Source organism: Schistocerca serialis, chromosome 4 (assembly GCF_023864345.2).
Source record: "Schistocerca serialis cubense isolate TAMUIC-IGC-003099 chromosome 4, iqSchSeri2.2, whole genome shotgun sequence".
Taxonomy (NCBI): domain Eukaryota; kingdom Metazoa; phylum Arthropoda; class Insecta; order Orthoptera; family Acrididae; genus Schistocerca; species Schistocerca serialis.
This window is the reverse complement of record NC_064641.1, coordinates 232,491,396-232,507,429: the sequence shown is the minus strand read 5'-3', so window position 1 is coordinate 232,507,429 and position 16,034 is coordinate 232,491,396. Positions and strand designations below refer to the sequence as shown.

At 38.6% G+C, this 16,034-nt stretch overlaps 1 protein-coding gene across 1 annotated transcript in view; it reads right to left on the bottom strand.

Moving 5' to 3' along the window:
• Window positions 1-2,172: 2,172 nt before the first annotated feature.
• Window positions 2,173-16,034, bottom strand: part of LOC126474366 (UDP-glucosyltransferase 2-like) — a 52,373-nt gene continuing 38,511 nt past the window's right edge. The window contains exons 4-6 of the mRNA XM_050101833.1: window positions 3,232-3,454; window positions 2,929-3,148; window positions 2,173-2,479 (exon numbers count right to left, since the gene is read on the bottom strand). Coding sequence (XP_049957790.1) covers window positions 2,173-2,479; window positions 2,929-3,148; window positions 3,232-3,454 — 750 coding nt within the window. The remainder of the gene's footprint in view (window positions 2,480-2,928; window positions 3,149-3,231; window positions 3,455-16,034) is intronic.

Here is a 16,034-nt window from a genome sequence, read left to right as displayed (position 1 = left end):
GTCGCAATTAAAGTGAATGCTATTTACACATAATTTTAAGTAAATTTATTCTTATTGAACTGTGCCTTGAACCTCTGCAATATAAATTTAAGTGGGACGTCAGTCTCATAGGAAATTTATCTGCTGTTTCTGCTGGTGTCGTATAAATTTATGTAGCTCCGATAGATTTTAAATTATGAGCGAATCTATGCAAAAATGATTTGAAAACAGCAATGAAATTCTGATAACTCAAAAACCTAAGTTTTGCTCATAGTGTGTGGTTATGTTGTCCAATACATGCTGCAGTGCTATTTGTGTATGTGTTTTGTACATTTAGACTGACCTTAACTAATTATTTAATTCAGACCCTTCTCAGGGACTAGTTATGTGCTTGAGTAATCATTTGAGTAGCTCATTCTGTTTGGTTCAACGAGTGCTTTCATTTTGTTGGTCGATCTTCTCAGTGGCTCAATTAGTGTAGATGTTCTTACAATTATCGTAAAAAGTCGTTACTGATTCATTTCCCACCTGTTAATTAATTAAGTATTTCACTTCCATAGGCAACCAGTACATCAACACAAGTGTCTCAGTGGCTTTTTAATTTGATTCATCGTGCTCTGCTGTACATTCACTGGTTTACACTTCACATATGTAGACATGTATTAACTTCTAACGACTCCTGCGAATCAGATGAGCGTCCGCACGCTCGAACTGAAACACATCACCTCGGAGCTCTATTCAGGCTGACGTGTCGCAAGGGCCACACTGAGATGATAATCCCCGGTTATTTAAGCTGACCGTGGCGTTTAGTGAGGAACTATGATTTTTATCTTTTGTGGGTAGTAATCTAACATCTTAGCCTCAGATGGCGATCAGCAAATTCTATTTGCCACTGTGCCTCTTCTAATATTACTGATGGTTCAAATGGCTCTGAGCACTATGGGACTTAACATCTGAGGCCATCAGTCCCCTAGAACGTATAACTACTTAAACCTAACTAACCTAAGGACATCACACACATCCATGCCCGAGGCAGGATTCGAACCTGCGACCGTAGCGGTCTCGCGGTTCCAGACTGAAGCGCCTAGAACCGCTCGACCACTCCCGCCGGCTGATATTACTAGTACAATCTTTAACCAGGTTCTTTTGAAGGCCATCCTGGGATCATACACAGTACACAGGCATATCCGTATTTAGATTCGATCTAGATCACTGAATAATTACTGTTTTATACAGATCGATGGTGACTGTCATGGAGGCAAAGTTAGTGTTGCAGTTGGATTTGCAATATTCCACAACCGTTATTTCTAGGAACTATATTCAAGTGTGTCCGCCGCTCGTGGTCTCACGGTAGCGTTCTCGCTTCCCGAGCACGGGGTCGGGGGTTCGATTCCCGGCGGGGTCAGGGATTTTTCCTGCGTCGAGATGACTGGGTGTCGTTGTGTCGTCTTCGTCATCATCATTCATCCCCATTACGGTCGGAGGAAGGCAACGGCAAACCACCTCCACTAGGACCTTGCCTAGTAAGGCGGCGCGGGTCTCCCGCGTCGCTCCCCTACGCTCTGTAAAGAAGTATGGTACTCATCATCATATTCAAGTGTATATTTTGAAATAATTATGCGTCTTATTAATAACATCAGTGTCACTATCAATACTACCAAAATTTGTGTTGCTGACAACAGTGACATTGATGAATATTAAGACTAGTATCATATACGTAAGGCAGAGTTAATATATGAAAACAGCAACAGCCAAGAGATTTGAAGCAACTGTCACACACATACACATACATACTCTATCTCCCTCTCTCTCTCACAAACACACACACACACACACACACACACACAACACAAACACACACAGAGAAATAGATAAATGCACTAGTAAATTAAATATGATGTGAGTATAATTCAGTCTCCAGTCTCTGTAAGGTATAACAGTGCAAATTCCATTGAAACTAAAACAATGTGAAACAAAATACGTTTGTTTTATACATAATATCATCCTTTAATGAATAAAAATAATTATCTTCCAGTCACCTGCACAGCAGGGATTATTATTTTTTATTGGAGTACCATGTACGAACAAGGTGTCTAAAGGTTAAGTTCATAAACTATCACAGAAACTTCTTTCTGACCTCTCTCTTCACATGTTCAATCTATAGAACGACTGTAGACACCTACAAAAGTAGCTTCACGCAGTCTTCTGCTTCAGATTAAGAGCCAAAAGTCTTTTGCAATAGGTGGCTGCCTTGAACAGCACGTAAACTACGATGGACGCCATTGCAACAACGAACCCAATCACGTCGAGCAGCAGCAGCTGCCACCAGCTCAGGTCGAGGGCTGCACTGCGCATGTGCAGAGCACCCTTGTGACGTATCACGTACTCGATCCACCAGACGGCATTGTCCAGGGACCTCTCCTGGTGCTCACGGAATACTGCTGAGAAACGCTTCATGTTTTCTCGATAGCTGTCGTAAAAGAGGACAGATAACCATAGGCTACAAACAGCAAAAGAATAGTGTAAAAACCAGCTAAACGTAGTTAATGAAAAAGTAGATGAATATGAATAAAAACAAAAGTCATTGTCCACTACGAAAAACTTTCTACAGTCGACATGGAAAACACTGTTTTTAAATATAATAACAAAGAGGGGAAGTAAATTATCACCAAAGACAGTAACTTGTGCGAGGAAATAAAGTTCACCAACAGAAATTTTCCATTGTAAGTCTAAAGCAAAGACATATCTCGTGCAAGTTAATTAAGAAAACGGGTGTTTTTTTTAATATTGTCTTGCCTAGGCTAAACGAATGAGATAAAATTAAGGCTCACCTTTTGTTGACATAGACATCAATAGGAGAAAGCAACAGTCAAACTAGAGAGGGGAATGACGTGGCTGTATGTATGTTCCCTTGATAACATAAATGAAATTTAATATTTCTGTTCCTACCTGTCGTTTTCAAGAACTGTGTGAATGGCTTTCAGAATGGTATCAGTAGTGACATCTCTGAACAGCAGCTGGTAACCAATACCAGATTGTACCATCTTAGCCACATTCTGTTGCTGGTCCGCAAAAAAGGGAATTCCTATCAGGGGTACTGCAAAATAACTTGCTTCATTCATGCTCTGAAGTCCTCCCTGGGTAATGAACAGACGAATGTTTGGATGTGCTGGAAAAGCGAAAATGGAGGTAAGACAAATAGCTTTTACAGTGCTGCACCTACAAAAATTGGTGCACTGAACAGAAGCTTACCCAAGACGTCCTGCTGGGGCAGCCACTTGGCTATCATGACGTTCTCCGGCTGTCCAGGCAGGCTGTCCACCTCCCACTTCCAAAGTACTCGCTGTGGTAACTGCGCAAAAGCTTCCAAGAATGCAATTCGTTTGTGCTCGGGCATTGTACTACCCTTCACATTAGTACCAAAGCTGAAGTAAATCACACCGTTTCTTGCACCATCAAGGAAATCCTGGATATCCTGCAAAATAATTAATCTCGTATTGTATACTCAGTCATTTAAAATAGGGGATGTGCCTTTCAAATCGCCTCACAAATAAGTAAACCGTTTTTGATTAGGTACAGTAAATTCTTTCCATCCTTGAATACAATAAATGCTCCATTTATCTTTTTTTGTAAAATAATAAAAACAAATTTTATAACAACAGCAAAATCAATCTCAAATAATTTTCATCGCAGTGTTTTATCCTATAAGTACCAAAGCCAGTAATCTCATCTACCTCTAAAATACTAGTTGCCACCAATGTGAGAGAGTATCTGCATAGTTAGGATGTCGTGGATATGAGCCTGTGATAAGGCGCTGATACGAATTAAATAAGTGTTCACTCATACACATGCTTCATAATAACTGAGGAAATTTAAATCACTCTGTAGATGAATAAGTTACATGTAAAAATTTTATTTTCTTACAACTGTCGAACACATGTTATTATATAGTTCCAATATTTTTGTTAAATCTAAGTACTTCTAAGTTATTGGAACCTCAGCCTCAACCCAAAAATTCTGCAATTTTTGCATCACAATACATTCGAAATGGTACTAGTAGATTTAACTTCAATCCCTTATGTAACACACACAAGTACACCTTTTTTTTTAAAAAAATTGTGAGTGACAGTTGTTGAGAAAACTTCACAAGGATGAAAATGTGGTACTTTAGACTTTCTCGTCGAATCTGGATGATGAAGTCTTCTTGGGTTATCAGCTGAGTCAAGGTGTCGTTCTGTGGCATCCCACTTGCCGTCTTCAGGTCTGATAACCTGAGAAGGCTTTATCATCAAGAGTGAAAATGTACTGTCAAGCTTCTCTCGCTAATTAAGACTGTCATAGAGCTGTCTACCAGCGATTTCAAAATGAATACCATGTATTAGTACCACATACATTAATAAACGTCAGCAAGAGCAATTAACTTGTAGGAACCCCAATTCAAAACTTTTCTCTCTCACACAGCGCCACAGTTTAAGAGATTAGGTTCCAGTCTACCTCCAAAAAAGTAATCCATAATTCTAGTTCTCATAAATGTAGAGATCCCACAAACTTATAAAGCTCACGTTTATGTATCATAATTACGCTTTTCTCTGAAACTGCAATCTACATCAAAGAATTGGATGGTTGAGGTTTTGTCAAACTTAAAAATGTGTTAATATGTGAAGAACATTTCATGTGACTCGATAATCCTTTTTCTCTTCTAGGTAGCATCACACCGAATCTGAGAAAAGACGTCATTCCACAATGCTGTATTTTAAAAATCTACTTTATTGAACCCTCCTAGTTTTGGGTGTGATCCAGTTTCAAGTGCATCTAGTTTCACATCGAGACTAAAGTCGTTTTCTTCCATGGTTGTTCAATATAACTAACCACCACTGTGGCAATCTTAAGTGTTTAAAAAAGAGACATTACATATACAAGGGAAAGCATTACATTCAATACTGCACAAAAAAGTTGCTATGTGTACCTATTTATGTCTAAGAAACTAATTCTTTTTGCACATTCATATAGCTACCAAATATTATGGACTCCTGTAACTGATTAGTCAGCCAACAAGTGAATTAGCTATCATTTAACTCTGCAAAACTTCATTTGTATAGATAAAATTGTGACATTCAGCGTTACATGATTCACATATATCACAGAAATTTTAGTTATAGATCGTTTCTTACGTATAGTTTTGATTAGATATTTAGTAAGTTGCACTCTCTGTGCACTCCGAAAACCTAACAAGCTATATTTTGGAAGGTCTTCAAAGAGATATAAAAATATTGCAATGATTTCCAAAGGGTTTCAGGAACCAAACTCAGTCCTTTTTGAAGAAATAATGCTGCATTTATTTTTATCCACATGGAGGATTTATTCAAGAGAGTATTGCCTTTGTTGATATTCTTTAAAGAAGGAGTATTTTCAAGTTATTAACATTCACTGTAATATGCCTCATTCAGATACTTCTCTTCAGCACCCAGTAAGCATTTTATGTTTAATTTAAGTTGTTAAAACTGTGTGTTTATATTTTGAGATTTGGTAAATATTTTCAGTATTCATATCACATTGTCACTATTTGCTTTTAAAACTTTCTACAAGTACCACATGGTTTGAATCATATGAGTGGAATTACAAATTCAAAAATTGTTTATTTTTAAATCTTTACTTCTATGAGTTTTATTTTTGTAGCTTTGCTAGTCATAGTTGATATGTAAAGTATCCATACCTTAACGGTTGGAATATTTGTTGGATTTTTATGATAATTGGTTCTTCTTCCGTTGTAGTTACATGTCATTGTGCTTTCTTCCTTTCTGTATCTTCCAGTTTCCTGTATATATGACTGTATTTAAGATTGGCTTTTGGCTTTGGTCTTGTAGAGCACATGCATTGGTATAGCTGTTACTCAATAAGTTTTCTTTTCATTTACTGTTGTAAGCTATGTGCCTTTTAAATTTAATTGTTATGATATACTCTAAGTTTGCTCTCTACAATGACTAAGAACACTTAATTGACTGATCATCATAGCAAGAAATACGATTGTTATTGTCGACTGTAGTTATTGCATGTATAACAGATACATACTTCACCACCTGAACAATAGTCAAGAGCGAATTTGTAGCTCCAGGAAAATATAAATATCTAATTGTATTTGCATGGCTAATACTAAAGATTCCATAGCTCAGTATTTCATCAACTTTATGTAAGATATCAAATACAAACAAGTGATACACAAAACACACTCTAGCAGGGAAAAAAATCTTGCAGATAGTGAGACAGTAGCTGCTAGAATAACAAAGGCAGTGTGAGTTTTGGATATCTGGAAGCAATCTCCACAAAATTTCTAAATGACAACTTTTTATTCATTGACTGTATGTGTTTAGTGTTATCCTACAACTGAAAATTCTACTTTCAGCCAGTGTCTGGTGGTTTAGCTACATCATCAATAAATATTAAGGACATACATACCCTATGGAACAGCTACTACCATTACACAATGCTTTCATGAAACAATGAGAACTGATAATTAACAAGGACTACTCAAATTCTGATAAATATTGTCAGCATTGTTGAAAGAAATAAGATGAGTGCGATGTTATATGGCTCTTTTCACTGCTGTTATACACACCACCTGTACAAATGATCAAAACACATCTCCTAAAAGTAGTAGAAAAATAAAGCATTCATTACTAAATTTACGAGTATGTAATTGATAGAAATGATTTTCGGGGACTTGGCTTCATGATGTCTATAAACATCCCAGTATTGTACAAAATACTGGTCAAAACAAGTGGAGGAACCTACGACATATTTACAGCAATGCCAAAGTCTGCACTTCAGGCGCTTGAAGGCACCATAATACAGACACTTTTCGTAGTATAAACGAATATAATCCTCTGCAAAGTTAAAAGGGAAGAGAAAATCATGGGACTGGACGCCTCATTGATTGTACTATTAGACGATACATGCATCCACACATATGAAAAATAATTTAAATCGTAGATAGTCGTGAAGAGATGTCTCGTAAATTGGTTTTATCACAGTTAACTAAATCTTCTATCCTGATGCAACTGTTGACCCAAAATCAATGAACCAAGAGTAATGGGAACTCTTGTCGACTTTAGCAACAACGTTTTCAGTCTTGTTATAAGAGATACAACAGTAGAAAACGGTACTTCTTGCAACAAGAAAATCAACATGTTTGATGGATTTTGTATTTTTAGCCTGAACTCAAAATATTCACGACCCTTCAATCGCGATATTATAATCAATATTCTTAGATTAGGCATTATTTTTTCATAGAGTGACCAAGGACAGCGTATTTATTCGTTTCTCCAAGAAATACTTTGGCGTGTGAAATGTTATGTACACAATATTATTGTTGATTTCATACTGCTCGTAACAAGTTCTCGTGCAATATATTATGGACTTACATCTACCAGAAAAAAACATTTTTCCTTTTCCTTATACCTACTTGCGATCTGTCAGAAATAACCTAATTAATTTTCTCGTCTACACTCTTCAAACATCTATGTAGTATGCATATGTTATTTCAACAATGGCGGATCTAAACAAACGATTTTGTTATTCTTCCCCTGTTATCTCATTCTGTTCTTTGCACCATCTTTCTTTACGGTAATTACAATTGTTTAGTTTTGAAGTATAGGTCCTTATATCACAATCTGCCATTCTATCTCTGAAATGAGCGCACTGGTGACATGAAATTTGCTTCCTCCCTACTGAAACCGTTTTTCAGTGAGATCCCGCAAAACACATATAATGCGAACAAACAGTGGTTCAGTTGTAGTACAACATGAACAATATTACATCACAATCTCAAAACAAGCTAATCAAATGATCTCGTTTTTCTTCCCACTGTTTCCCTTAAAACGTGTACGGTATGACTAAGAATAGTTTGAACTATAATGAGAATTTGCAGTTATTTGTGAGATATTGTGAAAACAGCAGCTACTAAAATCAATATAATTCTCAGGTCGCACTCTATTAAATCACCACTTGAGGGTAAATGTGCGTTGTTTTATTGGGGAAAAATTCTGGAATAACATCCCGTTTCATAGGGTCTTCTTCACAGATATGATTACCAAAATTTGTAGGCAAGGTTTCAAGTAGAGCTTATAACCCTACTACTACTATTGGAATTTAATATGCTTTTACCTAAATAACAGAAACGCTGACTCTATGTTCCCACGAATAACCCTCATACTAAAATTTAGTTTAGTTTCTAAATAAAGTACACTGTTTGAGGATAGTCCTGTTTATAGGAAAAGCTAACCAATAGAGTTACCCTTTTTACAGGATTTGACCGTGTGTTGTGTCTAATGAATAAGTAAATCAGACTATTCACTTCTTTTCCTAAGATCTTACCCACCGGTTAGATAGAAACGCGGTATGAATAATATTACACTGAATCTGCGACAACTCAGTTCAAAGTTCATTTAGTGGTTTAAAACATGTACTGACGGCCGCCAGCCTATCCAGTCAATTAAACAATGAAGTATTGGAAAAGCAGAAGTATGAATTGTGCCCACTTTCTTGCTACTGTTTAATTTGGCTCTTCACATAAATATTACTCCTCTTAAACAATGCTCGACTACACCCTTATACATTGCGCTTGCAAAAGAGAAAAAAGCCCTGTAGATAACTTCAAGGAAGCTAAAAAAAATTGACCAGGGGACCTTTAGAAAAGTACTTTCCATAATAAACAAACTTCAATAGTAAAATACTTAGATACTAAAGCGCACACTTTTTATACTGGATATTTAACTTCTAGAAATCCTCTTTCTTACTGGAATTTACTTTCAAAAGATATTACTCTTTGAAGTAATTTTGTATAGTTATTTAACAGATTCTAATAACTTGGCTTCACTTTGGTTGGATTTTACGTAAGCAAACTTTTACTATAACATTTTGCAATAGTTGAGAAAACTTTGTTATTATTTACACAAAAACAATTTAAATGGTAACTCTTTATATTAACTTGGCACTTCAAAAGTCTGTAAAACAGGATACTCGGATTAATCAAACACCAGGAAGAAACTCTATATAGGTGTATGGTTAGGATGAAATAACAGGATGAACCAGTTCCTTTAAAGTTCAAGAATTATTATTAAAACACGGTTTAAATTAATGGTTCACGTTGTACAAAAGTAAAAATACAAAAAAAAATCTTATCTGGTGGCTGTAGGCTTGGGTGTGGCGAACAATTATGACGGCTACACTACCCATAGTATGGCCTGCAATTATCTTGCTGTATGGCTCCATTTCTCTTCTTGGCATTGTTCAATTTTACATACAGTAGCTCAACAACTCGCAGCTATCCCGTAAGCCATTTGCAGTCTTCGTCCGAGGCATTTTTGTGCAAATTTGCAGGCAAAGTTTCTCCTGCTCCACAGAGGTGTTGTCTCAATCACTGCTGCTTACAGACTGATTGGCTTACTTTCCGCGCTTGCTCTAGGTAGCACGCCAATTTGCCCTTGCCACCTTTTCGACTTTCCAGAACCACTTCCATTTCAAATGCAAGCATACTGGCTTTTACATAACGCCTATTTCTTACACTGTTCCTAGGGGTGACCAGTTCTTAAATTGTCAAATTTACTCAACATTAACAATTTATACACATAAATATTTTTAAATGCGAAATGTCATTAGAAAATTATTTACAGTAATAAACAATTTACATAGTATTTTACATACATTACTCACATACAATGCGAAGAACTTCAAACTTCAGTGTAGCACACTTTACTTTACATCTACAGAAAATATAGTACCAATATGCGAAAATTTTAAAGCAAAAAATTTATAAAAATTTAAATTAACCATAAACAAGTAATGTGTTGTTTGTTACGAGTGTCTTAAGCCAGAACGGGGTCGCTAAAGAGACTCTGAACCAACTGCAGCATCTGTGACATCTGGAAATGACTCATCCGGTGGTACTGCGAAACCAGATTAAGGAAATATTCAAAGAAAATAGTGATGTCTTCCACGTCAGTACCATATGAAGGACATAAAGATATTAGGGAAAGATCTTTGGGATACTCATAGTTGGTGGCTATCCAGAAATACGATTGGTGACTGAAAAGGAGTGATGAGGTGAGGAATTTTGCCAGTACACTATGTACTGCATGGTGAGTTTCCTTCCCAAGACACCATTTGGGAGATCAGAGCGTATCTATACGCCACAGCTAGCAAGAATGATTTGTACTGGAAAGAATAGTCAATTGCATGAGTGTTGAGTAGCGCTTCAATTTAGACCGCAGTACCCCCAGTGTCATACAACCAGTTGTTGCTGTTGTTGTCTTCAGTCCTGAGACTGGTTTGATGCTGCTCTCCATGCTACTCTATCCTGTGTAAGCTACTTCATCTCCCAGTAATTATTGCAACCTACATCCTTCTGAATCTGCTTAGTGTACTCATCTCATGGTCTCCCTCTACGATTTTTACCCTCCACACTGCACTCCAATGCTAAATTTGTGATCCCTTGATGCCTCGGAACACGTCCTACCAACCAATCCCTTCTTCTAGTCAAGTTGTGCCACAAACTCCTCTTCACCCCAATTACCTCCTCATTAGTTACGTGATCTACCCATCTAATCTTCAACATTCTTCTGTAGCACCACTTTTCGAAAGCTTTTATTCTCTTTTTGTCCAAACTATTTATCGTCCATGTTTCACTTCCATACATGGCTACATTCCATACAAATACTTTCAGAAACGACTTCCTGACACTTAAATCTATACTCGATGTTAACAAATTTCTCTTCTTCAAAAACGCTTTCCTTGCCATTGCCAGTCTACATTTTATATCCTCTCTACTTCGACCATCATCAGTTATTTTGCTCCCCAAATAGCAAAACTCCTTTACTACTTTACGTGTTTCATTTCCTGATCTAATTCCCTCAGCATCACCCTACTTAATTCGACTGCATTCCATTATCCTCGTTTTGCTTTTGTTGATGTTCATCTTATATCCCCCTTTCAAGACACTGTCCATTCCGTTTAACTGCTCTTCCAAGTCCTGTGCTGTCTCTGACAAAATTACAATGTCATCGGCGAACCTCAACGTTTTTATTTCTTCTCCATGGATTTTAATTCCTACACCGAATTTTTCTTTCGTTTCCTTTACTGTTTGCTTAATATACAGATTGAACAACATCGGGGACAGGTTACAACCCTCTCTCACTCCCTTCCCAACCGCTGCTTCCCTTTCATGCCCCTCGACTCTTATAACTGCCATCTGGTTTCGGTACAAATTGTAAATAGACTTTCGCTCCCTGTATTTTACCCCTGCCACCTTTAGAATTTGAAAGAGAGTATTCCAGTCAACACTGTCAAAAGCTTTCTCTAAGTCCACAAATGCTAGAAATGTAGGTTTGCCTTTCCTTAATCTACTCTCTAAGATAAGTCGTAGGGTCATTATTGCCTCACGTGCTCCAACATTCTGCGGAATCGAAACTGATCTTCGTCGAGGTCGGCTTCTACCAGTTTTTCCATTCGTCTGTAAAGAATTCGCGTTAGTATTTTGCAGCAGTGACTTATTAAACTGATAGTTCGGTAATTTTCACATCTGCCAACACCTGCTTTCTTTGGGATTGGAATTATTCTATTCTTCTTGAAGTCTGAGGGTACTTCGCCTGTCACATACATCTTGCTCACCAGATGGTAGAGTTTTGTCAGGACTGGCTCTCCCAAGGCCGTCAGTAGTTCCAACGGAATGTTGTCTACTCCCGGGGCCTTGTTCCGACTCAGGTTTTTCAGTGCTCTGCCAAACTCTTCACGCAGTATCGTATCTCCATTTCATCTTCATCTACATCCTATTCCATTTACGTCATATTGTCTTCAAGTACATCACCCTCGTATAGGCCCTCTATATACTCCTTCCACCCTTCTGCTTTGCCTTCTTTGCATACAACTGGGTTTCCATCAATGGTCTTGATATTCATGCAAGTGGTTCTCCTTTCTCCAAAGATCTCTTTAATTTTCCTGTAGGCAGTGTCTATCTTACCCCTAATGAGATAAGTCTCACACATCCTTACATGTGTCCTCCAGCCATCCCTGATTAGCCATTTTGCACTTCCGGTCTATCTCATTTTTGAGACGTTTGCATTCCCTTTTGCCTACTTCATTTACTGCATTTTTATTTTTTCTCCTTTCATCAATTAAATTCAATATTTCTTCTGTTATCCAAGGATTTCTACTAGCTCTCGTCTTTTTACCTACTAGATCCACTGCTGCCTTCACTACTTCATCCCTCAGAGCTACCCATTCTTCTTCTACTGTATTTCTTTCCCTCATTCCTGTCAATTGTTCCCTTATGCTCTCCCTCAAACTCTGTACAACCTCTGGCTTAGTCAATTTATCTAGGTCCCATCTATTTAAATTCCCACCTTTTTGCAGTTTCTTCAGTTTTAATCTACAGGTCATAACCAATAGATTGTGGTCAGAGTCCACATCTGCCCCTGGAAATGTCTTACAATTTAAAACCTGGTTCCTAAATCTCTGTCTTACCATTATATAATCTATCTGATACCTTCTAGTATCTCCAGGATCCTTCCATGTGTACAACCTTCTTTTATGATTCTTGAACTAAGTGTTAGCTATGATTAAGTTATGCTCTATGCAAAATTCTACTTGACGGTTTCCTCTTTCTTTTCTCGCCCCCAATCCATATTCACCCACTATATTTCCTTCTCTCCCTTTTCCTACACTCGAATTCCAGTCACCCATGACTATTAAATTTTCGTCTCCCTTCACTACCGGAATAATTTCTTTTATCTCATCATACATTTCATCAATTTCTTCATCATCTGCAGAGCTAGTTGGCATATAAACTTGTACTACTGTAGTAGGCGTGGGCTTAGTGTCTATCTTGACCACAATAATGCGTTCACTATGCTGTTGGTAGTAGCTTACTCGCACTCCTATTTTTTTATTAATTATTAAACCTACTCCTGCACTACCCCTATTTGATTTTGTATTTATAACCCTATATTCACCTGACCAGAAGTCTTGTTCCTCCTGCCAACGAACTTCACTAATTCCCACTATATCGAACTTTAACTTTTCCATTTCCCTTTTTAAATTTTCTAACCTACCTGCCCGATTAAGGGATCTGACATCCCACGCTACGATCCGTAGAATGCCAGTTTTCTTTGTCTTGATAACAACGTCCTCTTGAGTAGTCCCCGCCCGGAGATCCGAATGGGGGTCTATTTTACCTCCAGAATATTTTACCCAAGAGGACGCCATCATCATAATTTAACCATACAGTAAAGCTGGATGCCCTCGGGAAAAATTACGGCCTTCTTTCAGCCGTTCGCAGTACCAGCTTAGCAAGGCCGTTTTGGTTAGTGTTGCAAGGCCGGATCAGTCAATCATCCAGACTGTTGCCCCTGCAACTACAGAAAAGGCTGTTGACCCTCTTCAGGAACCACACGTTTGTCTGGCCTCTCAACAGATACCCCTCCGCTGTGGTTCAAAAATGGTTCAAATGGCTCTGAGTACTATGGGACTCAACTGCTGTGGTCATAAGTCCCCTAGAACTTAGAACTACTTAAACCTAACTAACCTAAGGACAGCACACAACACCCAGCCATCACGAGGCAGAGAAAATCCCTGACCCCGCCGGGAATCGAACCCGGGAACCCGGGCGTGGGAAGCGAGAACGCTACCGCACGACCACGAGATGCGGGCCTCCGCTGTGGTTGCACCTACCGTACGGCCATCTGTATTGCTGAGGCACGCAAGCCTCCCCACCAACAGCAAGGTCCATGGTTCATGGGGTAGGCATACAACCAGTGATTTATTAGTTTTCTTCAGCTCTTCTGTTCATTGTGTTGGAAAGAAAAATATTGACACGTCACTGTGTTTGTTTTGACCAACTAAAGCGGTAGTAAAGGAGTAGCAGAAGTACTGAACTAGGTTTCCAAATGTTCCTTTACAAAAGAAATACTACAAATATTGACACAGCACAATTAGCGCATCATTAGAAAAATAAGTGCTGTAGATATTAATGGCGATGACGCTGAGAAACAAAAGAGATCATTTAACTGAACAGGTCCCCCAAAGTCCAATGGATTCCCTGCCAGAGTCTATACAGGATCTGCAGTTGACTTAGACCCTTTTTTTGACCATAATAAACCGTAGATCTCTCTGAATCTGTGCCCATTATTTGCTCACACCTGCCTACAAGAAGAGTAGCAGAAATGATTCACAAAATTGCCATGTAATGTCATTGACATCCAGCACTTGTAGGATCTTAGAACAACTTATGAGCCCAAATGTAATGAGATATCTCGAACAGAATCACCTCTTCCAACTCCAACCAGCATGAATTTGTAACGACCCAGTCATACGAAACCAAACTAACCTTCTTCACACAGGACGTCCCGAAACCCGTGGGTCAAGGCAAAAACGTAGACTCAATTTGTCTAGTCTTCCGTCAAAGCATTTGATTCAGTGAAATACGGACGATTATTAACTAAGTCCAATTATACGAGGTTTTTGATTGGGTTAATGATTTCTTTGGTATCGACATATGCAGATCTAATTCAACATATACCTCAGGGACATGTATTACTATGCTTGCTGTTAATGTTGTACGTTAATGACATGATCGACAATATTGATAGCATTCCCAGACTTCTTGCAGATGATGCTGTTACGTATAATGACCCACTATCTGAGAATAAGTTGCACAGTTATTGAGTAACAGATTAATAATGTTTCAAAGTAGTGCAAAGATTGGAAACGAAACTTGCTTCAGATATTCAGAAGCGTAAAACTGTGTACATCACAAAATGCTAGCACGTTATAGTCCATGAGTACTATGGCAGAAAAATCTGCATGTAACAATTTGTGGGGATATGAAATGGAAAGATATTGTAAGCCTAGTCGTAGACAAGCTGGTGTCTAACTTCGGTTCATTAGTACCATACATCTACATCTACATCCATACTCCGCAAGCCACCTGACGGTGTGTGGCGGAGGGTACCTTGAGTACCTCTATCGGTTCTCCCTTCTATTCCATTCTCGTATTGCTCGTGGAAAGAAGGATTGTCGGTATGCCTCTGTGTGGGCTCTAATCTCTCTGATTTTATCCTCATGGTCTCTTCGCGAGATATACGTAGGAGGGAGCAATATACTGCTTGACTCTTCGGTGAAGGTATGTTCTCGAAACTTTGACAAAAGCCCGTACCGAGCTACTGAGCGTCTCTCCTGCAGAGTCTTCCACTGGAGTTTATCTATCATCTCCGTAACGCTTTCGCGATTACTAAATGATCCTGTAACGAAGCGCGCTGCTCTCCGTTGGATCTTCTCTATATCTTCTATCAACCCTATCTGGTACGGATCCCACACTGCTGAGCAGTATTCAAACAGTGGGCGAACAAGCGTACTGTAACCTACTTCCTTTGTTTTCGGATTGCATTTCCTTAGGATTCTTCCAATGAATCTCAGTCTGGCATCTGCTTTACCGACGATCAACTTTATATGATCGTTCCATTTTAAATCACTCCTAATGCGTACTCCCAGATAATTTATGGTATTAACTGCTTCCAGTTGCTGACCTGCTATTTTGTAGCTAAATGATAAGGGATCTATCTTTCTGTGTATTCGCAGCACATTACACTTGTCTACATTGAGATTGAATTGCCATTCCCTGCACCATGCGTCAATTCGCTGCAGATCCTCCTGCATTTCAGTACAATTTTCCATTGTTACAACCTCTCGATACACCACAGCATCACCCGCAAAAAGCCTCAGTGAACTTCCGATGTCATCCACAAGGTCATTTATGTATATTGTGAATAGCAACGGTCCTATGACACTCCCCTGCGGCACACCTGAAATCACTCTTACTTCGGATGACTTCTCTCCATTGAGAATGACATGCTGCGTCCTGTTATCTAGGAACTCCTCAATCCAATCACACAATTGGTCTGGTAGTCCATATGCTCTTACTTTGTTCATTAAACGACTGTGGGGAACTGTATCGAACGCCTTGCGGAAGTCAAGAAACACGGCATCTACCTGTGAACCCGTATCTATGG